The sequence below is a fragment of the Coenobita brevimanus genome, chromosome 29 (assembly GCF_032717465.1).
Source record: "Coenobita brevimanus isolate Jiangsu-jjx chromosome 29, ASM3271746v2, whole genome shotgun sequence".
Lineage (NCBI taxonomy): Eukaryota > Metazoa > Arthropoda > Malacostraca > Decapoda > Coenobitidae > Coenobita > Coenobita brevimanus.
In genome coordinates, this window is record NC_136982.1 from 39530129 (window position 1) to 39556184 (window position 26056).

At 42.0% G+C, this 26056-nt stretch overlaps 1 protein-coding gene across 1 annotated transcript in view; it reads left to right on the plus strand.

Moving 5' to 3' along the window:
* The window catches only part of LOC145395009 (uncharacterized), a gene marked incomplete at its 5' end in the record, with an annotated part of 237831 nt that overhangs the window by 154222 nt on the left and 57553 nt on the right, over positions 1-26056 (plus strand). Inside the window, 2 exons of the mRNA XM_080268754.1 lie at positions 22914-23088; positions 24783-24858. Coding sequence (XP_080124880.1) covers positions 22914-23088; positions 24783-24858 — 251 coding nt within the window. The remainder of the gene's footprint in view (positions 1-22913; positions 23089-24782; positions 24859-26056) is intronic.

The window sequence follows — 26056 nt, forward strand, 5'->3', positions numbered from 1 at the left end:
TCCCCTTAGGTCACCCCTCTCTACTTCAGGTTTCTCTCTCTCTCTCTCTCTCTCAGAATTTTCCTGATGTGGGCAGCTGCCTTTCTCTAACCTGGCCCCTTGTATGTAGGTCACACACACACACACACACACACACACACACACACACACACACACACACACACACACACACACACACACACACGCACACGGGCAAAAACATAACCTCCTCCCCAATTTCGGTGTCGATGATGATAAACTGAGTGAAATTGATGCTATAATGGTTTCCTATAAGCCTGGGTCAGGATAAATGTATGTTTGATGCAGGGGTCTACCGCGAGAAATATGTTAGACTGATATATCGCCTGCCCTGAGTCGTGTGTGTGTGTGTGTGTGTGTGTGTGTGTGTGTGTGTGTGTGTGTGTGTGTGTGTGTGTGTGTAGAAATTGTGTGCATGCATATCCAGGTGTCGCGTGTGAATAATTCTCTCTCTCTCTCTCTCTCTCTCTCTCTCTGTATGTGTGTGTGTGTGTGTGTGTGTGTGTGTGTGTGTGTGTGTGTGTGTGTGTGTGTGTTTGATCTTACATAACTTTGTAAACATGTGTGCTTGAATAATTTTGTAAGCATGAATGTGCACGTGTATCCAGGTGTGGTGTACAAACAGTCGTGTGTGTGTGTGTGTGTGTGTGTGTGTGTGTGTGTGTGTGTGTGTGTGTGTGTGTGTGTGTGTGTGTGAGAGAGAGAGAGAGAGAGAGAGAGAGAGAGAGAGAGAGGTCATTTTCCTACTATATTCCTCCAGGGCGTACACTCCAACCTTTACTCTCTCTCCCTTCCTTTACCTCCACCTCCTCCCTTCACTTCCCTTCCCCTCCACTCTGTCCCTTTACCTCCCTTCCCCTTACCTCCTCCCTTTTCTTATTTCCTACCAAGCATAGCATCTCTTTCATCTTCTTTATTTCCTTCCCCCTCCCTTTACTTCTCTACTCTCTTTTTATTATTACTTTCTCTTTTACCTTTTTCCTCTCCAACACATACCACTTCTCTCCCCTCTCCTTCCCTCCCTATATTTCTCTCTCTCTCCCTTTCCTTCCTCAGTAACACACACTAATTCTCACCTAATCCTTCCCTTTGTATTCTCCCTTCCTTAAGCATCCCCCAACCACATACACCTTCCCTCTTCCCTTTCTTTAACACTTTCCTTACCACACACCCCTTCCCTTTGTCCATCTCGGAGCCGTGGTGGTTGGATGGGTAGCGTACTTGTCTCCTGATGCGCGTTCTCCAAGTCTAAAGGATACGAACTCGAGACATGGCCGGCATTTAAAGACAACACACACACACACACACACACACACACACACACACACACACACACACATACTTTCACATGCATTACTTACAACACACATCCTTTCCCTATTCGTACATCGCCGGCATTGGGGAAGGGTTAATTCTGGCTATCACTCTTCCATCGAGGAGAAGATTCGATCCAGTAGCAGACATAAGATAGACTGATACAGATAAAACATAGGTATCCGTCTCTGTCTGTCTGTCTGTCTGTCTCTCTCTCTCTCTCTCTCTCTCTTCCACCCCCGGACCCCTATGCCCGATTTACAAGCAAACTTCTGTGCTTTTCCCTTGCAGGTCGTGGGTGACTGCAGTATTTTTCATTTTGATTTATTTTATTTTATTCTCTTGTCCTTTCCTGTGATTTTTCCACGCTAGTGTTTTCCGTTTTTGTATATTCTCTCTCTCTCTCTCTCCACCATCAAATTTCTCCCCTCTCATTTTCCTTCCTTTCTCTCCCTTCATATTTACTCTCGTGTCCTCTCCCCTCTATGCTTTCTTCTTTCTCTTCCTTCCCAGCATCTCTCCCCTTTACCTTCCACCATCAGATCTCTCCTCTTCTCCCTTTATCTCTGTTTTCTCTTCCCTCTCTCTCTTCCCCTCCCCTCATTTCTCTCCCTTCTCCCTCCAGAACCCTCCTTTCTCCTTCCCTGTTTCTCCCCCTTCATTCCTCCCCTCTCCCCTCTTACAATCTCCTCTCTCCCTTTTTCCTTTCCCATACACCAGCTCACCCTTCCTCTGCACTCTCTCTTTTCTCTCCCCTCTCCAAACTACCCATTTTCCCTCAACCATTAGATCTCTCTCTCTCTCTCTCTCTCTCTCTCTCTCTCTGTATTTTAATTTATTTATTTTCTTTGCCACTTTCTGTGCAGGTTTTCTCCATGTGGTGCTTTTTTTCTGTTTTGCTTTCCTTCTGCCTCCGTATCTCCCTTCTCTTCCTTTCTTCCTTCATCTCTCTTTCCTGCATGCCTCCCTCCTTCTTTCCTGCTCCATTCCTCTTATCTATTTACTCCCCACATCCTTCCTACTCCACCTTCTTTCATCCTCTATCTCTCGTTCCTGCTTTTTTCCCATACTCATTCTTTTCTATCTGCTTTTTTGCGTGCCTCTTCCCCTTCCCTTCTGTCTACCTTTTTGCTTCCCTCCCTCCCTCTCTCTTTTTCTCCTCCTACCTTTCTGCTTCCCTTTCTCTGCCTCCCTCCCTTCCTCTATGTGTCTTGCCTTCGCCACCCTTCCTTTCCCACGCCTCCTTCGTTCTTATCTCCTTCCTTCTTGTTGCCTTTCTCATCCCTCTTCCTCCCTCTCTTACTCCTCCTGCTTCTCCTCTTTGGTGTGTCTCCTTGTCTTTATTCTCCTACTGACCTTCCACCTTCTTTGACTCTTTCTTCTTCTCCTCTTCCTTGTACTTTGCACTCCTACCTTTCGTTATTCCTCCTCCTCCCTCCTCCTCAACTATCCTTGTCTTTAGCTGACAGAATATTTTTTCTTAGTTATGGTCTTCCCTATACCAAACAGCCACGAAAAAAACAACATGTCTGTTGTTGTTTGCTTTCCTTTGTACTCCTGCTCCATCCTCGTCCTCCTCCTCTTCCCTCCCTTCCTTACCCTCTTCTTCCATCGCTTCCTCCTTCCTCCCTCCCTTTTCTCCCCTCTTCCTCCTTTCCTTCTTATCCTCTTCCTCCCTTCCCCTTCCCATCTCCCTCTCCACCAGTACCCATCCCCCTCCAGCATGTACCAGTAGTGAGCCAAGCCAAGGCCGACCCCTCCCCCTCCCATACTGTACACCTCACCCTCAGGCCAGACACAGACACTGATCAACAACCCTAACCTCAGTATCTGCCCTCCTATTTTGCATTTTTCAGTAGCCTAGGCTACTTTATCTTTACCCCCTTTACTACGAGATTCGTTAGGTGAAAAATATCTTCTGGGATATAGAATAATATTGTCTGGGATACAGCTGGAAATAGTCCTGAGCAATGATATGAGTCTGACACACTATAAAATAAAATATGTACAATACCGGGCATACTAAAACGATGCTGGATGCCGCAACACAGTAAATAATTAAGACATAAACGTGTTACCTATGATAAGAGGACACAAATAAACACTGCTTACTCCTGGCTTCTGGCGCTGATGAGGAACCTACACGCTGTGGTGATGCGCACCCTGGATGAAGCAGGTATGGCGTCCACCCAGGAGCAAAACCTCCTCATATTTCACTGCTCCTCGCCATTGGAAGGACCCTGGTCCGACCCTGATGAGAAGCTGTCTACCAAAAGGGGGCGCCACATCCCTACAAGGTGTATAGACTGTATTGTACCTAAAGGATGCCCCGAGGAAGCAGTTGTTTACTTGCAGTCGATGGGTGTGCTTGGCCAGGCACCGAAGTTAAGCAACACCAACTACCACTCCAGAATGCCAATGATCGTACATCTCACTGAGTTTATATCAAAGAATTACATCTGATATGTTTAGATTACCCGACCAAAACAAAATTCAACACTGGGTCCAACAGCGACGCTATATTTTAACTGTGGCTGGATTTGCTTAGCCGGCGACACACACGCAGTTTGCTCCCCGAGTACATTAAACAACACAAAAATGAAAAAAAGAAAAAAAATGGCTTGATACAAAAAGAAAAACAAGAAAAACAATTACGGCATGACAAAAATAAATATATGACAAGATGAAAAAAAAAAGAGAACAACGTATGGCACAAAAAAAAAAAAAAAAAAAAAAAAAAAAAAACTAGTCAATTGTGGAGGTGGTATCGCATCACGCACTGCGGTTTAGGCAAGGTCACTGGCACAAGCGGTTAACAATCATCCATCCTCCCTTATCACATACTTCAAGACTCCACACTGAATGACACCAGTTACAGTTTAGGATCTTATTTTTACACCGGGCCTGATACGTGTAATCATCTCATACCAGACGCGATGGGAGGGTGATTCAGGATTCAGCCCCTTCAACACGATGACGGGGCTAGAGAGGGCGCCTTCACGTGGTAGCACCGACATAACTAGGGTGACAGAGCTCCCTGGTCATACGAACGTCCCTCAACCACTTCCCTATCCCCTGAAATGATGATGGTGAGCGGCAGGAGGAGAATTTTCGCCTGCAGTTTACCGAGTTCACGTGTCAGATGAACTTACAACAACAACAACTACTACTACTACTACCACCACCACTACTACTACTACCAAAACGATGATGCACTTTTTCAGCTGTATTCTTACTACCACCAGACGATTTTACTAGCTTTGGGGACACCTTTTGTAGCGTCTATAATCGACCTACGCTCTCCTAACTCCTCTCAGCTCTGTTGATGGCCAGGTATTTCGTGGACTGATTTGACTAGTAACCATGGAGACTCTTTCCTACCTTGACAAAGATCACTAACCCCTTTTAGCTTGGCTGATGGCCAGGTGTAGTCAGATCTGATGGGTTGATGTGACTAGTAACCAAGGAGATTCTGCCCTAACTTGACAAAAATCTCTACCCCCTTTCAGCTCAGTCGATGGCCAGGTGTAGATTTGGTTGGTTGATGAGACTGGTAACCAAGGAGATTCTTCCCTATCTCATAACAAAGCCTCATCAACTATCATGCAACCAGGACTTAGTATTAAAGTTAAGAGTTACCCAGTTCCGTCAGATGAAAACAAACCCCCTGAGTCCGGTGACGTATATATACTCTCGGTGACGTATATTCTCTCTCTCTCTCTCTCTCTCTCTCTCTCTCTCTCTCTCAGACGATTATACTCAGCCTAGGGGAGACTTTTTTAACTTAGGAGTAAAAGAAAGCTTTCCTCAACCCCTTCACTGCTAGGCGCGGTGCTGGGGTAGGCCGCCTTCATGTGGTGGCACCGATGTAACAAGGCGGCTCAACTGCCTGGTTATACATACGTCCCTCATCTATTTTCCCTGTCCCACAAAAGGTGAATGGTGGACTGAGGAAGGGCAATTTAGGCCTGTAGTCCACTGGGTTCACTTTTCAGATGAACCTGGGACTAGAACAATAACTGCTACTGCTACTACTGCAACTGCCACTACTACTACTACTAGTAGTAGCAGTAATAATAATAATAATAATAATATTAATAATAATAATAATAACAGCTAGACATGAAATTGCTAAAGAATATTAAAAAAAAAAACTGCACATTCCAGATGAAAATACTTTTATCACAGTAGACCTGTTATTATGGGACTTCTGGTATGATTCGTAATTTTTTACGGATTTTGACCTGTGATCTTGAGATCAAGGTCAAGGTCATTCATCCGATGCAAATAATTTTCACTCGTGACCCACTACATTTCCACCGAGTTTGGTCAAAATCGGCCAAATACTTTTCGATTTAGCGTTTTCAGGCATGAGGCGGCCATTTTTATTTCGCTCATCACCTCAAAAAGTATCTGTTGGATCTCACTATCAATAACCAAGTGCACTAGTATGTGTTGACGACTACATACTGGAACATTTGCAAAGCAACTGATTCCGTAGTTTTTGCTGCACAGGAGGGCAAAAATTGAAAAAATAGCATAGAGGGCGCTAGTGCTAGGAAATAAGAAGCCTGCAACCAAGATACATCACTCCTGAAACTTCTACGTCTTCATCTCGAACGGTCGTGTAGTGCCAGCCTTCTATATCTTCCTACTCCCTCCCCCGAAAAATATCTACAATATCATTAAGAATTCCGCAGAATGTGGGGTTTTTAACATTAACAGTGATAATAATAATGATGATGATGATGATGATGATACAACTACTACTACTTCTACGGTGCTACTACTACCTACTACTACTACTACCACTATTACTTCTATTATTACTACTACTACTACTACTACTACAAAACGTATCCTAAACCTAGCAGAATCTTATGCTGGCATGAAGAATAAAATAAAAACCATCAGCTTCGTGGAGATAAAAAAAAAGAAAATAAATTTGTACAAGGAGTTAGCATTAAATGATCAAGACACACAAATGACAAGCAGAATATGTCATGATGCAAATGGGTGGGGAAAGACGAGATAATTCGGTAAGGTAAGCGGCGTGAGAGATGGCACGTAAGCATGATGGAGTGACGTTACCAAGTGCGTATGAGAAACAGAAGGAATGTCACGTAAGAATGAGAGGAAATGGGTATGGCAAAAGGAAGAGAGCACGTGAGAATGGGTGGGAAACATGAGTAATGCGTATGACCAAAAGGAGAGATAGCACATAAGAAGAGTGAGAAATGTAAGAAATGCGTACGACAAAAAGCAGGGATGTCACTTAAGAATGAAAGAGAAACATGAGAAAAGCGTATGACAAACAGGAGATAGGACGTAAGAATGAGTAAGAAACGGAAGAAATGCGTATGGCAAACAGAAGGAATGTCACGTAAGGATGAGTGAAAACGTAAGAAATGCGTTTGACAAAAAGAAGGGATGCCACGTAAGAATGAGTGAGCCGTAAGAAATGCATATGGCAAACACAGTCCTGGTAAGTGTTAAGGCAAATGGATAAAACAAATAAGTCAGTAGTTTACGAGGCATGAGAAACACTATGTAAGAATGACATTAAATTAGTTAAGTAGCATGAGACCAGGTAAAAAAAAAAAAATTGAGATAAACAGATGACAACCAACAAAAATAACGTGGCGGCTGATTAGGAAATACAAGACAAATGACAACGCCGAAAGAATAGCTACTATGTTCAGTCGCTTTTAATGAATGTGTATACCTATTATACTTGTATGTGTATGTACGGTATGTATGTATGCCTATGTATGTATATATTTATGTATGTACTTGCGTGTATGTATGTATGTAGGTATACTAAAATACTTCACAATGCCTAATCCAATCTGGACCAAAACCAACTCTGAAAAAATGATCCGACTTCGAAGCAGAACCATCACAAGTCAAAGGTTACGAATCAAGGTCAATGCTAAGGTGCGGCGTTGCCTCATAAATCCCTCACCTGACATGGATCAAAATTAACGGATATTTTGTGTGTGGTTCTGGTAAAATGTTATCCGATTTTGGTGTGGATCAATCAAACGCAAAAGGTCAAAGGTCACGGGTCAAAGATCAAGGTCAGTGTTATCACGTGCCTGATACGATATGAATCAAACTTCGCATGTGTACGTTGTCTGTGGGTCTGGAAAGAAGGTACTCGACTCTGGTGTAAATCGTCAAGGTCAAGGTCAAAGAACAGGGTCATCGTTAATTCAAGACTACCTCACCCGAGTTGGATGAAAACTGGCAAGTGTACATTGTGTTTGAGGATGAGAAGTTACCGGTATTCGTTTTGGTGCATATATGAGGTCAATTTCACAGGTCAAGGTCATAGGTCACGGTCACGGGTCAAGCTCAAAGGTCAAGGTCAATGCCCATGCAGGGCGCAGCTGAACTGACTGAACATCATATCTAGTTCAGTAAGTTTTGCGACGTGAGAGACACCACATACGACAAAAACTACTGAAAGTCACATTAGCAACAAGCCAGGTGGCCATGAGAGGAGAAAGATAACCGTGACAGGGCTGAGAAGAGACAGATAAGAATAACACAAGTAAGAATGAGAGATACGAATGAAAGAGATACGTGGAGATAAAATGATAATGGCTGATAAGAACAACACACGTAGGAAAGTCATAAACCTAAAGAAAAATAAGAAAGCGTAAAGATAATAAGCATAATGACAGATGAGAGATAAGAGTATATATTATCAGGTTATGGCGACATGAGACATACTACGTAGCGATGACGAGGCAAAAGGATGAAGGTCACATTAGCCTTAAAAATAACACATGATGACAGGGAGATGGGAGAAAAATAAAGATGGAAGCGTGATGGATGGATGGAAGGTACGAACGATGGAAGGATGGACGGTAACACTGAGGATGGAAGCAGAGATGGAAGGATGGAAGGACACAGAGGTGGATGGTAAGAGTGGCGATGGAGGAAGTGACAGGATTGAAGGCACATTAGCAGGAAAAAAAAATAACACTTGATGACCAGGAGATAGGAGAAAAATGAAGATGAAAGCGTGATGGATAGATGGAAGGTAAGAATGATTGAAGAATGGAAGGCAAGAGTGAGAATGGAAGTAGAAATGAAAGTGATGGGAGGTAAGATGGAAAAAAGAATGTTAAATTCCAGAATGAAGCTACAAAAATCCTCTCGTTAAAAGGGGTGGGGAAACCATCTGATTGGGGATTGGAGGAAAAAAATCGTCTTACTGGACTAGGGGAAAAAAATCGTATTGAGGGATGGAGTCTGGGGTGCGGGGCCCAGTCAAGAAAATGCTGGATTTATTCTCCGACAAGAAGAGTATGTTTTCACCCCTGTTTGTTTTTGTTAGTTTGTGTGTCTGTTAGTACAGTTACTCAAAAACTAAATGAGAGATTTGGACCAAATTTGATGAATAGATACCGGTAGCCCATGTACCAGGGAACAATCAGTTAACTTCTGGGATCGATCCGGATCGTATTACAGATTCATGAATGATCCGAAAGCACTTTGCAAAACATTAATCAATGTAGAGTGGTTTGGAAATTACGCTGTCCTTGTCGGAGAGATGCCCTCCACTGAGTGCCCCTCTAGTGTGTGTGTGTGTGTGTGTGTGTGTGTGTGTGTGTGTGTGTGTGAGAGAGAGAGAGAGAGAGAGAGAGAGAGAGAGAGAGAGAGAGAGAGAGAGGTTTGCGCTGTCACCTACGACCTTGGGACTGCTTATACGGCTGTTGTGGAAGGGGGGGGGGTTATACGTAGAGCATTTTTATACACAGAATGGTAATATACGCTCTAACAGATCCTACATACAAGGGGGGGGGGGACCTATACGAAGGAAAGTGTATACCAGAGAAAGAGTCCTGTATGAAAGGCGGTTTACATGAGGATGGTTTACACATCAAGGAGGCTTTACATATATCCTTTAGAACTGATTGACTGATGGATGATACATTGCCTGGCAAAATAACAGGCAGTAATACACAAAGAACCTGAAATACACTACACAAACTCCACAGAGGCATCATACCATCATACTCTTTAAAAATATATATATCACCCGTTAAGGAAATACAAAACACAAAACTTCACCGGCGGACTATACCATCATACACACATAAAAAGAACTCTAGGTAAAATGGAAAGCAAAGCGGGGCACGTTCGTAGTTATACCAGTGTACGGTTTGATGTAACAGGAATGGAGTTTTGATTATGGATAATTTATATAACCAAACAGCAGGGTGATGTACAGAACAGCCTACTATGCTGCCCTTGTTAATTGCATGGAATCCCAAATACTGTGTCCATTCACGACCCAAACCTCCACATTCTTCCCCGCCCCTCGCTGTGGCGAGGCGTCTGTGGCAAAGGTACATCGGTTCATTGCACGTGACGACCCTTAGAGACGACTGCTTGCCTGCGGTTAATAGGTCTGGTAGGTCAGACTGACTGAGTTGCTCAATAACCCGAGATTAACTGAAATTAACACAGGGAACCCGTGGTTCAAATTTTGCTTTCTACCTGGCCATTTACTGTATTCCACACAACTCGCTGTGGTCTTCTTTATTCCATTCTGACAGTGAATGTGGAGTTTGTGCCTAACATTATGTCTTAATGTTACCTGACGTACACCCTTACAATATCTAAACCTGACTAACCTATCTTACCTTACATTACCTTAACCTACCTTCCCCTACCATCCCAAACCTAATGTAACCTAATCTAAACTAATCTCATTTCTCACAGCGACTGATTTCACTATCTAACTGTTATATAAGCACAGGGAAAAATACGGAGGGGACTTACTGTGTGTGTGTGTGTGTGTGTGTGTGTGTGTGTGTGTGTGTGTGTGTGTGTGTGTGTGTGCTTTGACCTTGAAGGGCATGTGTGTTGCAGTGGGCGGAGGGTACTGCTCTGACATCACGTTTCCCTATACACCCCACTATAATACAAACTGATGTATATGCAGGATGGATTTACATAGGAAGAGTTGCTATATACGATTTATAAGAAGGACAAATACTCGTATATATGAGGATGTGTTATATATGGCTTATAGGAACGACGGTAGGACGGAAATATATATACATACTTCTATATACGGTTTATATGGAGGACGTGGTTATATGGTAAGGCTAGTTATATAAGGACGAATGTTATATACGATTATATGGATGGTTATACATGAACTGATATATAAGGTTTGGAAGAAAGCAAATATAGCAAGGACTTCTGTATGGAGAACCGTTATATATGGTTTATATGAAGGATGGTTATATTCGGGGGACGGATATATAAAGGACGGCTGCTCTATATGGTGTATATATGAAGGATGGATATATAAGGAGAGATGCTAAAACAAATTAAAGGAGTTTTAGACTCCGATTGTACACGTTACTTGATTACACACACACACACACACACACACACACACACACACACACACACACACACACACACACACACATACACACACACAATTACTACCGGTACTATTACTACTACCGGTACTACTACTACTATACTACTACAGGTACTATTATTACTACTACTACTATACAACAACAACAACAACATTACTACTGTTACTACTACAATTCCTACTACTTGAGTTACAAAGGATCTCAGCTATAGTGCTTTCACCTTAACTTGACTCAGATTTCTCGTCCTTTTGCAGCTTATTTTATGTCGCTCATAGGTTAGAAAAGGACAATGCTACGGCTACATCCTTGTCATAGCACTTCTTCATGACTAGCATTTTCTAGCAATCTTTTGTCTACGGCCCTACATCCCTGCCACTGCACTTCTTCATGACTAGCATTTTCTATTAATCTTTTGTCTACGGCTCTACATCCTTGCCATAGCACTTCTTCATGACTAGCATTTTCTAGCAATCTTTTGTCTACGGCCCTACATCCCTGCCACTGCACTTCTTCATGACTAGCATTTTCTATTAATCTTTTGTCTACGGCTCTACATCCTTGCCATAGCACTTCTTCATGACTAGCATTTTCTAGCAATCTTTTGTCTACGGCCCTACATCCCTGCCACTGCACTTCTTCATGACTAGCATTTTCTATTAATCTTTTGTCTACGGCTCTACATCCTTGCCATAGCACTTCTTCATGACTAGCATCACTTGTGTCACGGTACGTTGCCACTGAGTACTTACGATAGACAAATGTCAATTTTAGATCAAGTCAAAGGTGTATATACAGGGTTGCACAAAGGTGATTAAAATCGTCGAGAGGTGGCAAGACTATATAAGTAAAGCAACTACGAAGTGGGAAATGCTTTGTTATTGAATGGGGCCGGATAGAGATGCCTTCAGGTGGTGGCATCGATATAACAAGGCGGCTCAACTGCCTGGTTATACACACGTCCCTCAACCTCTTCCCTGTTCCCCCAACTGGCGGAGGGTGAACCATAGCAGAAGGGCGATTCAAGCCTGTGGTCCACTTCATTTCAGTTCAGTTCAATTATGTTTTGAAACTGATCTGAAATTTACACGGTACTGACAAAAGATGAACTGACCCAACCTTGTCAAGAACGTAAATGCAGTCGTGGAGCGGGACGCCTTGACGACAGCCGAACTACGAAGAAGACTGAATGAACATACAGTCTGTTCGTTTTTATCTGACAGAGATCCGTATCCTCTTTCACTTTCTGGAGCATAAATCTGACTAGTAATCAAGGAGACTTATTCTTATCCAACAGGCCTAACTACGGCTTACCGAATTTCACATAACCCCATCTCTGATGGTCAGGTGCTGTCAGGTTGGAAAAAAATTCTGACTAGTAACCAAGGAGACGCATTCTTACGTCATAACTAAGGCTTGCCGAATTTCACACACTCAGTTAAGCGGATGGCCGGGTTAAGTCAGGCTGGATAAATTTCACTAGTAACCAAGGAGACTCATTCTTATTTCACAGCTAGTGGAAAGAACTGGCTAAAATGAGGTCAGGCTAGTTTTTTTTTTCTTTTATGGACAGCGTTTTTTGCTCTAACTTGGCCTTAAAACTGCCACCTCTCCATTTTGAATGCTGAGTTGAAACAGTGGATTAACACTAGAATACGGAGCTAATCACGAAGAAGTGCTACATAGTACGTTTATTGGGCCGTACTGTTGTTCTGCCATTAAGCTACGGGGAACCAAGTTGCAAAAGGACCAAAATCTGTGCCAGGTTAAGGTGAAAGAACTTTAGATTTGCTTTATTATTGCTATTTGCTGAAAGAAATACGGTAAAAAAGGAAACAAAAAGTCTGGCAATAAGCTACGAAATGAAAAAGATTAAGAGCCAATATTGTCTTTTTCTAATATTTTCATTTTACCATGGCCTAAAATTGCCATCCTTCCATCTTCAATACTTCAGTTAACGCTAGAATATGCTGCCAGTCACGAAGAAGTGCTGCGGAAAAGATGCAGAACCACATGAAAAACGGGAAATGGGTCAAAGCTAAAAAATGACGAAAAACCACGATCATGCTACCCCTTCCGACCGGTGAATTGTGGTTTCTTGGGAAGGGGTTAATGCTCGCTCTCGCTCTCTCTCTCTCTCTCTCTCTAACACCTGGGAGTCATAACCCTAATCACTCGCAATTACCACTCATGACTCTCTATTCCACCACCAATCACAGCCTCCCAGTGCCTCTCTCAGCCAATGGAACTCTCTCTCTCTCTCTCTTTCCATCCCAAGCAGCCAATCACAGCCTTCCAACACTTCCCTTAGCCAATCACAAACATCCAACACTTCCCTTAACCAATCACAGCCTTCCAACACTTCCCTTAGCCAATCACAAACATCCAACACTTCCCTTAACCAATCACAGCCTTCCAACACTTCCCTTAGCCAATCACAGCCTTCCAACACTTCCCTTACCCAATCACAGCCTTCCAACACTTCCCTTACCCAATCACAGCCTTCCAACACTTCCCTTACCCAATCACAGCCTTCCAACACTTCCCTTACCCAATCACAGCCTTCCAACACTTGTCTCAACCAATCACATCCTGTCTGACACCTATTTACACCAATCACAGCCTGTATGACATCTATTTACACCAATCACAGGTTCGCCTCGCCTTCCTCAATCATGCGTAGTAGTCTGCAGTTTCTGGGAGGGGAAATACAAAGCGGAAATAGTTTAAATACTGAGGGCAAATAGTTTAATGAAATGGTCCGCAAAATGTAATGAGAAAAAGCCAACAAAAACAGATCGGAGTGGAGAAAGCTGGAGAATGCCTTTGTCCTGAGGGGAAGTAACGCGGATTAAATGATGATGATGATGGTGGTGGTGGTGGTGGTGGTGGTGATGATGATGATGTGAGAGCATCTTACGGAGCGGCACGGTAAGTCAGTCACGCCTAACGATTTTCACGTGCAAGGTGGTTCACTTCAGCCTCATTTTAGTGCCTCATACGACCAAAACATACTCTCCATTAATCTCTTCAGTACGACGACTTCCTATTATTATGTCAGCTACCAACAGTCTATTATACGTAAGAAATATATCGTTCTGAAGGAATTGAAATGTTTCCCGTGTCTGCCCTTCCACCCTACTTATAATAATGAAGAGAAGCGGTGAGGAGGAGGAGGAGGAGGAGGAGGAGGAGGAGGAGGAGGAGGAGGAGGGGAGAAAAGAAAGGGAGGAAAAGGTGGAAAAGAGGAAGAAAGGGGCGAAATAAGCTAGCGGGAAAGAAAAGGGAAAATAAGAAAATAAGCAATAAGGGAAATGAAGGAAGAGAGAAAATACAGAGACGAGGGGAATATAAGAAAAGGAGAAAGAAAAGGAGGGAAATATTGGAAGGGGAGGAATGAAAGGAGGAAATAAAAGCGAAGAGAAAGAGAGAAGGGAGGAAAAATGGAAGACAGAAGGGAGGAAAATGAAAGATAGAGGAGATAAAATGAGAAGGGAGAGAGAGAGAGGAGGGGAGTTAATCACAGAAGAGGAGGTGAAGAGAGCAGGGAGAAAAATAATGAGAGAGGAGAGAAAGAGAGAGGGAGGAAGAGAAGAAGTAGAAAAGGGAGCTCAGGGAGGAATATAAGGGAAGAGAAAGAATGAGAGAGAGAGGCAGGGAAGGAGCAGAAGAAGTAGACGGAAGAGGAAGTGGATACGTAGATGAAAACGAATGACAAAGTGTGGAAGTGAAGTAATGAAAGGGGATAAAGAAATGAGAAAAAATGAGAATGAATAAAAGGCCTGAAAAGAAAAATGGAGAATTATAAAAGAGGAAGGAAAAGCAAAGAATAGGAAAATATGGGGAAGGAAAAGGAAAGAACAGGTGAATAAATAAGAATATGGAAAAAAAAACCGGGATAATGACTAAGAGGAAGAAAAAAAAAACAGGAGAATAAAGGAAACGAAAAGAGCAGAACAATAAAAGAAAAGGAAAAGAACAGAACAATAAGGGGAAGAAAATGAAAAGAACAAGACAAAAAAGAAAATGAAAAGGGCAGAACAACAAGAGGAAGGAAAAGAAAAATACAAAACAATATAAGAAAAAGATGAGCAGAACAATAAGAGGAAGGAAATGAAAAAAAAAAAAGAGAACAAGAGGAAGTAAAAGAACAGAACAATTAAAAGAAGAAAAAGAAATAACAAGAGAACAAGAGGAGAGAAAAGAACATGAGAACGAAGACTAAGAAGAAAAAAGACAAAATGAGAATGACAAAGAACACGGAAAAGAGGAAAAGGAGAATGACAAGGAGGATGAAAAAGTAAAAACAAGAAAGTGAAGAAGAGGACGCAAAAAAAAAGTAAAAAAAAAAAAACTGGACAATTAATAACAATGAAAAGAAATGCGAGGAGGGGAGCAAGGAGCGGAAGGGATGAAGGACTGACGAAAGGATAATAGAGGAGTACGGACGAGAAGTCAGGATGGACGTACGATGAAGAAGGAAGGAAAATAAAGTAAAAAGGGAGAGAGTGGTGGAAGAGAAAGGAGGAGGAAGATGGTCGCTACGTGGATATCCACAAAACAGGAAGGGGAGGGAAGGAAGAGTGGAAGAAAAGAATATATGGAGGAGGAGATGGAGGAGGAGGAGGAGGAGGAAGATGGAGGAAACAAGAGATGAAGGCAAGCAAGAGGATGGTAGTTAAGTGGCATATACACGTGAGAGGGAAGTGCAGCTAAGTGGCAGGAGCACTGAGAGGAGCTGATGATAGGCACTTGAGGGGGTATGCTCCTGGGGCTCCTATGACCCACTCTCAGCTGCAGGAAATCGTCTGGAGTCAGCTGAGAGAGATTACTAGAGTTGTCGCAAGCATAAGACGGTTTGTGGTACTCTATTCCATGATTTTCTTTTTTTTTTCCCTCATTTTTTTTTCAATAGATTCTTAGGTTTATTGGGAAGAAGAGAAAGGAGGAGGTAAAGAGGAAGGAATGGGAAGACAGAGTGAGATAAGAAGATATGGATGAAAACGAGGGGGATGGGGAAGAAAATGAAGAGGAGAGAGAGAGAAAGAGAGTGTGTGTGTGTGTGTGTGTGTGTGTGTGTGTGTGTGTGTGTGTGTGCAGGGGCTGGAGGAATTAACCACTGCCTTCAACAAATTAACGCACACCTGCAATATAGTGTGGTACATTACGCCCCAGTTGCCTGTTCTCGTGTGTTGCTTGTACGGCTCAGTCTGCTGATATGGGTAGGTGAATGGGTGATCAGCGCAGGTAGAAATGACAGAGCTAATGGCAGGAAGGAACAGAAAAATAAGAGAGAAAAAAAAGAATTGATTAAGAGGGCGAAAAAGACAAAATGAGAATAATTAAGAAAACCTATGATATCAGTTTTTACAGATTTATGAAGGGTAGACACTAGTAACGCTGCCCGAGCCGTCCCCGCAACACACAACTATTCCTCCGCTACCGGCAAGGGGAGGGCAATGTGTGGACTGTCTTTTATTAGCTTTCCTGATCCCACAGAGTACCAATATAGGCTTCTCCCTCCGGACTTTCCCCACCGGCGTCCCATTAACTTATCCCATTTCCCCCTTCAATTACTCTCTCCCTCCCTCTCTCTCTCTCTCTCTCTCTCTCTCGTCAGTTAATTCATTTAGCCAAATATCAAAATAAAATGCACTTTGCTTGCTTCAGTCACAGGAGCACAATAATATAAGCAAGTGCCAGTAAAGTAAGATGCAGTGGTATAGTTATTGTATATATTTTGGTAAACAACATTGTTCTTTTTAGTATATGTGGTAGTTGGTCTGCCGTCCCCCTCCTCGCCCCCCCAAATAAAAAAAATAAAAAACCCGTGCCAATGTAGGGCCCCTCGTAAGCTGAATTAATGTGTGGTGGCAGCCGAAAAAAAAGAAAGAAAAAAAGATCCTCAGGCTGAAGGCATTGGGTGTTCCAAGGTTAACTTATCACGCCTGTCTGATTAACCGGTTATGTTTCCTTAATGGTTTTTTTTATTGTCCCCAAAATTAATGGTGTTTTTATCACATTTCTCTAAGGTAATATGTGCTACAGTCTTCTTACACGAACTTGGTCTAAACCTGCCATCTCTCCGTCGTGAATGCTGAGTTATAAGAATTCACTGGCTCCAGAACATGATGCTATGGAAAGAATGTACAGCCGTAGAACTGTCTTTTTCTGCCACTGAGCTACGTGAAATAAACTGCAAAAGAACGAAAATCTGGGCCAGGTTCGAGTGAAAAGAGTATAGTGAAGGCTTGAGGAACAATGGCCCCTTTTACTGGTTCGTGCTAGTGACACAGGGAGGGATGAAGGATAGGGAGGGGTGAAGGATAGAAAGGGGTGAAGGATAGGGAGGAGTGAAGGACTGGGACTGGTGAAGGATAGGGAGGGGTGATGGATAGGAAGGGGCAGATGACGGGGAATGGGATGGAGAAGGGGTAGAGAAGGGGATGTAGAGAGATGATTGGAGAAGGAAGGAGGGAGTAAAGGGAATGAGAAGTGGAAGAGTAAATACATTATAGACGAGGAAAAACAAAAAAGACATAGATTCAAGCTTATCGAAGGAAAAAAGCTTAGAATCACGGCAATTAATGAACAAGACCAAAACTCAAACTATTAAAACAAAGATTAAAATATGCCTAGGGGGAAAAAACGCTTAGATACGTGCCTATCGACCACACGTGTGCCATTAGGATCATCACTTTCTGAAACGGCACTCTTTCCCTAGAACAAGATCCACAACAATCGAAGTATTATTCAGGTCTCCAATTGTACTGTTGGGTGAAGCGAGACATGGGAAGTAGAGAAACACAGATCAGGCATGAGAGAAGGGGAAATGGGAAGGGGGGAGAGAGGGGAAAGGGACAGTGGGGGACAGGGGCAAAGGGAGGATGGGAAGGGGAGGAGGGGGAAGCACAGGGAGGTAAAGGAGATTGAAGTGAACGGAGTTAGTCTTGCTCCTTCTCCTTCGATCCATCTCTCCATATTTAGGTCATACAACGAGTAGGAGGAGTTGCCTAGAAAAATGTGAGGTACAGTAGGCTGAGAGGAATATTTGTTATAGCTACTGGGTTGGGCTGGGTTAGGTTAGGTTGGGTTGGATTAGTTAAAACTCTATATTTACACCACACAAAGATTAAGGAGTTGAAGAACATGAGATATTGTATGCAAAGAGATCAGCTTACGTAAGGTTAGGCTGGGTCAAGTCAGGTAGGCATAGGCTGAATCAGATTAGGCTGGGTTAGGTTAGGTTTGGTCGTTTGGTAAGATTAGTTTTAATCATTTTCGCTATATATATATATATATATATATATATATATATATATATATATATATGTATATATATATATATATATATATATATATATATATATGTATATATATATATATATATATATATGTGTGTGTGTGTGTGTGTTTGATCAATAGAGTTTCACTTTGCTGGTTATACACATTGTACAACTGGGATCAATAAACAATTTGTGTGTGTGTGTGTGTGTGTGTGTGTGTGTGTGTGTGTGTGTGTGTGTGTGTGTGTGTGTGTGTGTTTGATCAATAGAGTTTCACTTTGCTGATTATACACATTGTACAACCTGGATCAATAAACAATCTCTCTCGGTGTGTGTGTGTGTGTGTGTGTGTGTGTGTGTGTGTGTGTGATTATATACACTTAATTACCGTACCGTATCAACAGTTCTCTTACATTCTCGAAAGTACAGTAAAATCTAATTAAACTTTACATAATCCAGCAATACTGAAGTGGCTTGGAGAGAGTTTAATCTGGGTTCACTTGACCGGAGCCTAATAGTGGTGGCATCATTATGACCAGGCGGCTCCACTGCCCTATCCTCCAAAAGGTGCATGTTTAATTAGTGGGGAAGGGCAACTTAAGTCTGCAGTCAACTTGGTTCACATTTCAGATGAACCTGAGGCCACACGACCACCAACAAACAGCTAGGCACCACAGACGTGTAAAAACTACTGACCGAATGATTCGTATGAAAGTATGTTTGCAGGTATGTATGACCATATCCATTTATCAGGATATATATACAGTATGTTATATATATACAGACAGACAGACAGACAGATAGACAGATATTCTATATACACACACACAAGGATAACTAAGCTATCCTGAATGAGACAGCGCTTGCGTGTACTTAATATGAATGGTGGGTATTAGAGCTGAACAGGCAAAACATGAAGGTATTCGGTACTTTAGAGGAATGCCGTGACGCAGGGAACGACGTATTGCATACACATACGCATACACACAAAATGTATGTATGCACTGTATGTAAGCATATGTAAGGTTATGTATGTATGAGGGGTGTATATATGTTTGGTGTCAGTATGTATGAATATGTGCGTGTAAATATGAATGTTCTGGCATATTTGCGTGTAAATATGAAAGTATATGTACGTGTATGTGTCAGGCGTGTATGTGTGAGGTAAAGTATCCCAGCCCCTCACCCCCAGTTACCATGACAACGAGGTAAACAAACTCGCCTTGTTCCCGCCCCCTCGCCCACGCCCCGCTTTCTCCCTCCCCTTCGCCCACGCCCCGCCCTCCCCCTCCCCCTCGCCCACACCCCGCCTTCCCCCTCCCCCTCATCCCCTTACCGATGAAACTATATCTGTCGTATCGAACCTAAAGGGTCGACTCCTGCCGCGGGAAGGTAGAGTTACGTGAAGTGGTGGGGGAGACTTGGGGGAGACTTTAAATGATAGATTGATGGTGGACAGAGACAGACAGAGATTTAGACAGGTATAGAGATAGACAGATATAGATAAGGAGAGACAGGTACAGAGAACCAAATAGAGAGATAAGACAAACAGATACAGATAGATGGATAGACAGACAGAATGACACAGATAACAGACATATTGTACAGATAAGATAAAAAAAAAAAAACTAGGCTACAGTGGACGCATCGAGCACAAGGGATAGATAAGGACAGACGTATCTATCAAAATATACCTAAACACACGACAGACAGAGACAGCCTTATAGATGGAGAGCTAGATAGATACCCGGCAGAAAAATAGAGAGAGAGAGAACAATTAGGCTATACATATTGGTTTTTATCGACAGGGATAAGAGTGGAGTCCTGGAAAGGCGGGGTTAGCTGGTGTTTGTGTGTGTGTGTGTGTGTGTGTGTGTGTGTGTGTGTGTGTGTGTAGGAGTGGACACACACACACACACCAAGGAGACACCAAGGAGAGCAGACGCGGGCTGACAGCGCTCCATACCGAGCCAGCACGGCCAGTGGCATTACCTAAATTAGTATCTTTATATGAGTCAAGCTCTGTACCAGGTTAGACTAAATGGTTTTTTATTATTTAAAAGAAAAATGAAAAAAAGAAAGAAGAAGTTTAAACCATTAGGTAAGAACACACACACACACACACACACACACACACACACACACACACACACACACACACACACACACACACACACACACACGTTATCGAGTGAATGAGTTACTAGCTACAGTTTCTACCCCAATACCTATGACCCTTCCAAGACTGACTGAAATCGTAAATAGTCAGCAAGAACACAATGCAAAAGAAAGAAAGAAAGAAAACGTCATCGTGGTCAAAGGAAGGACTGTACTATTTACAAGACATCAAGACCCATATCCCCGTCGGTTAAGGAAGCTCCCTAACACCTCTTCCTTAGCAGTTTATTGCTGTATATATAGCTCGTTAATAATAAAATTTGTGTTATCTATGTAATCTATCCTGGAATAAAAAAAAATATAAACAGAATGCATAGGGAGTAGCAAGGGGTAGGGAGCATAATAAATCGCTAAAGAAATAGTGTTAGGGGGGCTCTTTAACTGACGAGAGTACGAAAACAAGCCTTTAATTAACCGGGGTATTTCTAAGGCGAACAAAATCCCTCAGAATTATATTGAAAAAAATGACGAGTCTCTGAGCCCTTCAATCCAATTATATGTTTTATTGATTTATTTTTTGCTACCACCGATTATTATTTACTTTCAGCTTCTTCCCTTTACTAAATGAGCGAGGGCTTAATTTTTGTATAAAATCCCCTCCAGTCTGCCAAGTCCACTCCTGAATAAACCCGTCTATAGGAAGAAAAAATAGAACGAAGAATGTATTAATGAGACTGACTGACTTAAAGCGAAAAGACTAATAGATCATTTTTCAACCCTTAGACTGACAGTGTTCCTCTCACCTCAGTACTACTACTATACTACTACTAACAATAATAATAATAATAAAAGCTGTGTTACTCTGAAATGAATACCTAACGAAACCGACAAGTGCGAAAGGGTTAACAGGCATTCTCACTTCTCACATAGTATATATTTGTGTCCAGTATGTATCATGTTATACTACTTATACTCCAACTTGGCTTAAAATCGCCGTCTGTCCGTCTTAACTGCTGAGCTGTAGCAAGAAACTGACACTCAAATATAGTGCTAGTCATGAGGAAGTGCTATGGAATGGATGTACTGTAGAAGCGTAGCTTTTTTTTTTTCCTTTCTTTTTTCTTTTCTGCCACTGACCTACGTGAGCTAGGACGAAAGGGGAGAAAAACCTGGGCCAGGTTAGATTCAACGGATGCTCAAATATGGTGCTAGTCATGAAGAAGTGCTGTGGAAATGATGCAGAGCCGTGGCATTGTCATTTTCTACCAGTGAGGCGTGATATAAATCGAAAAAGGGCGAAAACCTGGACCAAGTTAGAGTTAAAACGGTACCGACTTCATTCCTTATAGTGTCAGTCTTTAATTATCTTCAACACAGGAGGTTTAACATACCCAGCTTGTTTTCATCTGACGGAACTGGGATACTCACAACTCGAATAGTAGTGGTTAAGCGAAATTCAATGAGCCTCTGAAGCGTTTCCTTGGTTACTAGTCTCATCAACTTACCTATCTCACTACACCCAGCCATCAGCCGAGCTGAGATGGGTTAGAGATCTTTCTCAGACTAAACCGATCACAGCATATGTTCCTTGTCAGGTCATTTCTGATTACGTTAATAATCTTGGGTGAGAGTGCGTTTCCTCTCTCTCTCTCTCTCGTGAAGCTAGGATTCCAGGGGCTTGAATGGTGAGTGAATGGGAGTGTGGCTTATTTAACTGAGGAAACAGTGGTTAGCATCTCGTTCAGTCGTCTTATTTTATTTTCTGGTTTTCTGGACCCTACCTCATCCCACCTGAGGTTAGGAAAGGAGGTCTGGATGATGATGATGATGATGATGATGATGATGATGATGATGACGATGATGATGATGTGATGATGATGATGATTAAGATGATGATATTACTATTAATCAAAACTACGTCGATATCACAAGGCCACAAATTCCGTACAAGAAAACAAAAAGTAACAGTGGGATGGAAAATAAACCGTTAAGGAAAAGGTGTCACGATACCTCCTACGCTACTTACAATACCTTCAGATTCACAGACTTATTTTCTTTCCCATATATTGGATTGCACTTCGATACATTCCCCAAAATATCTATGTGTTTACAAGGCTGCTTGTAAGACTTTTATCACTTTTGCTTATATCAGACTTTACCTTACTCATTTCTTTTGCTTGTGTCAGACTTTAACTTATTCAATTCTTTTGCTTGTGTCAGACTTTAACTTATTCATTTCTTTTGCTTGTGTCAGACTTTAGCCAATTTAAGTCTTTTCTTTGTGTCAGAATTTTCAGAAGCGATCATTCTTTTCATTTTATCAGACTTACAGCTTGTACATCAATATTTTTTTTTTCTTTTTTAGATTTTTGCTTTCATATTAATTTTTTTCCCATTTGTCTTTTCCCTAAGGCTTCACATTTTTCACATATACATTCTCCCAAGACACAATCCCCAAGACACATTCTCCCAAGACACATTCCCCAAGACACATTCCCCCAAGACATTCCCCAAGACACATTCTCCCAAGACACATTCCCCCAAGACACATTCTCCCAAGACACATTCCCCAAGGCACATTCTCCCAAGACACATTCCCCAAGACACATTCTCCCAAGACACATTCTCCCAAGACACATTCTCCCAAGACACATTCCCCCAAGACATTCTCCAAGACACATTCCCCAAGACATTTCACAAGACATGCTAATAAGATATGGGTTTGACTGTTTTACTAAGCCTTCCTCTTTCTTTCCTCTTACAGGTGTGGTTGTGAGAGGATGCCACGTGCCTGGAGCGGGGTGGTGGCAGGAGGAAGAGGAGGGCGTGGGTGCGGAGGGGGGTAAGAGGAGGGTGACGAGGGACGTGACGCTGGACGAGAGACTGAACTGTGGGCCAGATGATGAGCAACCACCCAATCGCATCAACACGTCTTACAGGTCAGTCATGTTTCTATCTATCTATCTATCTATCTATGAGTATACTACATTGATGTCCCTGTCTGAAGCGGCATCTCGTGTACTTAGAGCTTAGTTCGGGCAGGTGCTCTGTGTGGCTCTCTTTCTGTGGGTATTAAGATGGTGACTCGCAAGGCTTTTCAATCCTAAACCACTTCATCCACCCACTCTTGCCCCTTCGTTCCTCTGACGGTCATGCTGCTTCTTCATTCTTACACCTAGCATTCACACTCTTACACTCTTCCATACACAGATTTCACACTATTTTTCTTAACGAATTATTAGTTTCTTCTTTCATTATTTATTTATTTATATTGGAAAGCACAATAGCGTAATCACTGACGTAAAAAAAACAAATCCTGACTGCTTCGGCTACAACTGTCCCCCCTCATCAGTGGACAATTAGAGGTATAGATAGTAAATGACAGGTGTATCTACAGTGTAAAGGTATAATGATATATGTTTCTTATAAATCATGAAATTGTCCCCCCCCCCTCTCTCTCTCTCTCTGTTGGCTGATGGTCATAAACTGAGAGAACCTTAGTATGCATTTACACGAACAGATTATGCTCTTTTATGTGTCATGTGCATAACACCTTAACGTCTTTGACTTGTTACTGATGCGCACTATGTCGATGTAAAAAAAAAAAAAATGCAGTATGTTTGTTGATCACGTGGAGCCAGGATTCCGGGGGCTTCAATAGTGAATGAGTGGGAGTGTGGCTCATTCAACTGTGCAAACTTTAATTAGCATCTCATTCTATCAAGATTTTTTTCAGACTCTCTGGACCCTACCTCCCTCATCTTGGGATGGGAATGGTCTGGATGATGATGATGATGATGATGATGATGATGACAAATACCTCGTACTGAAGGGGTTAATGGATGCTGTATCTAACCCCCAAGTTCGGACACTCGTGAGATGAATAAAATCGTCTCAGTGTAGCAATATAAAGATAAGAGTGTGAAGTGGTTATAAGAAATTATAGTTCATTCATTTAAACTTGGCGAAGATTTACCCTTTGCAGCTTATTTCTCACAGCTAGCTCAGTGGCAGAATAATGCAAGACTATGGCTCCACATTTTCCCGCAGCACTTCTTCGTGACTAACGCCATATCCCTAAAGTTAATGTTTTGTTACAGCACAGCAATTAGGATGGTGATACGGCAGTTTTACGCCTATACCCCTTTTAATCTAACTTGGTCTAAAACAGCCCTCATTCTATCTATTTTGAAAGCTGTACAAGAGATTAACACTAGAACTTTGTGCTAGTCACGAAGAAGTGCTATGAGAAAGAATGTCCAGCCACACCACTGGGTTACTGTCACTGAGGTACTGCACGTAAATCAAGCTGCAACAGGACAAAATACCTGTATCAGGTTAAGATAAAAGGTAAGGAAAAGGTGTTAAAGGAGCCTTCTATACTCCTTTTATTCTATCTTGGCCTAAATCTTACATCTGTCCATCTTGAATGCTGAGCAGTAAGAATAAGTCAACACTGGAATATGATGCTGGTCACAAAGAAATGCTGTGAAAAACATGTAGTGTGGTAGCATTGTCTCTTTCTGCCAGAGCTACCTGAAACAAGCTGTAAAAGGATAAAATTCTGGACCAAGTTAAAGTAAAAACATTATAGACGAGGATTATGAATGCTAACTTTGTGATTATTGTACAGGGTGTCCCAACTACGTGCTGAGATGGCCCAACTGGCTCTGGACGCCTACATCATACCCACGGACGACGAGCACCAGGTACGGTTCGCACTGTTCAATAATAATAATAATAATAACAATAACTACTAGGAATAGCCATAACAACTATACTATGGTACATACAGTAGGAACAGTATCTGCTTATAATTCTAATTGTTATTGTCAGTAGTCTAGCTGCAACTGCAAGTACTACTTTTATTATTTCTTATTATCTTCCTTGTAGTTAAATTTCATATCTATCTACCTATCTATCATCTATCTATCTATCTATATATATATTTATGTATTTATTTATATACTGATAGACAGAAAGATAGACAGAGATACATATATACAAGTGTATATATATAAAACATATATATTATTTTTTCCTTACACCAACCAAATCACTGACCTACTAGTATCACTATTATTGTTATTAATAATATCATTCATTATTATTAACTCTGCTGCTATTACGGTAAGCTTGTTATTCACTTTCTTCTCTTCACTGACGGGAAGGCAGGCCATGACGGAACTGACATTATGGCCGGGACACATGAAGGGATGGGGGCGGTGAATGCCTTTTACTTAGAGGGTAGTTGCGTATCTGACAGAAGTGATGTCTAAACCCGCTGAATCTGTACTGCACTGGTTTATTCTGGCTAATTCCAAACGATTTTGCTCAACTTCGGAAAGGTTTTTGGTACTGATGGGGTTAATGAAGGCTACAGGTTACCCTTCTAGTTCCACATATCCTAAGCAGAATAAAACATTCCGGTTGTACTAAGAATCAAGTATAAAATGCATCATCACACTGAAGGGGTTCACACGTTGTCAGACCACGTATTCTATATTTCATTCTTGCCTCCGCCAAACTATTTTATTCAGCTTTGGAATGATCTTCAGTAGAACGGAGTTTAATGAAGACTACATTACATCTAACACCTCCATCAAGAAAGGCCTCCCCTAAGCTGAGTAAAATCGTCTGGGGTGAAGGGGGTTAATGAAAGCTACAGCACATATAACCCCTCCATCACGAAAGGCCACCCCTAAGCTGAATAAAATCGTCTGGAGGCAGAGAGAATACAGCTAATACCCTCAGCGTTTATGAATACTGTCCCTGGCCTTTCATCTCGGCCAAGTGCAGTCTTTTGTGGACATGAATAGAATTCACTGGGGAAAAAAATGGAAATGGTTGAATAGGGTGGACTTGGAAATACCGTGAATGGGATGCAGTGAGAAATGGCTGCTTGGC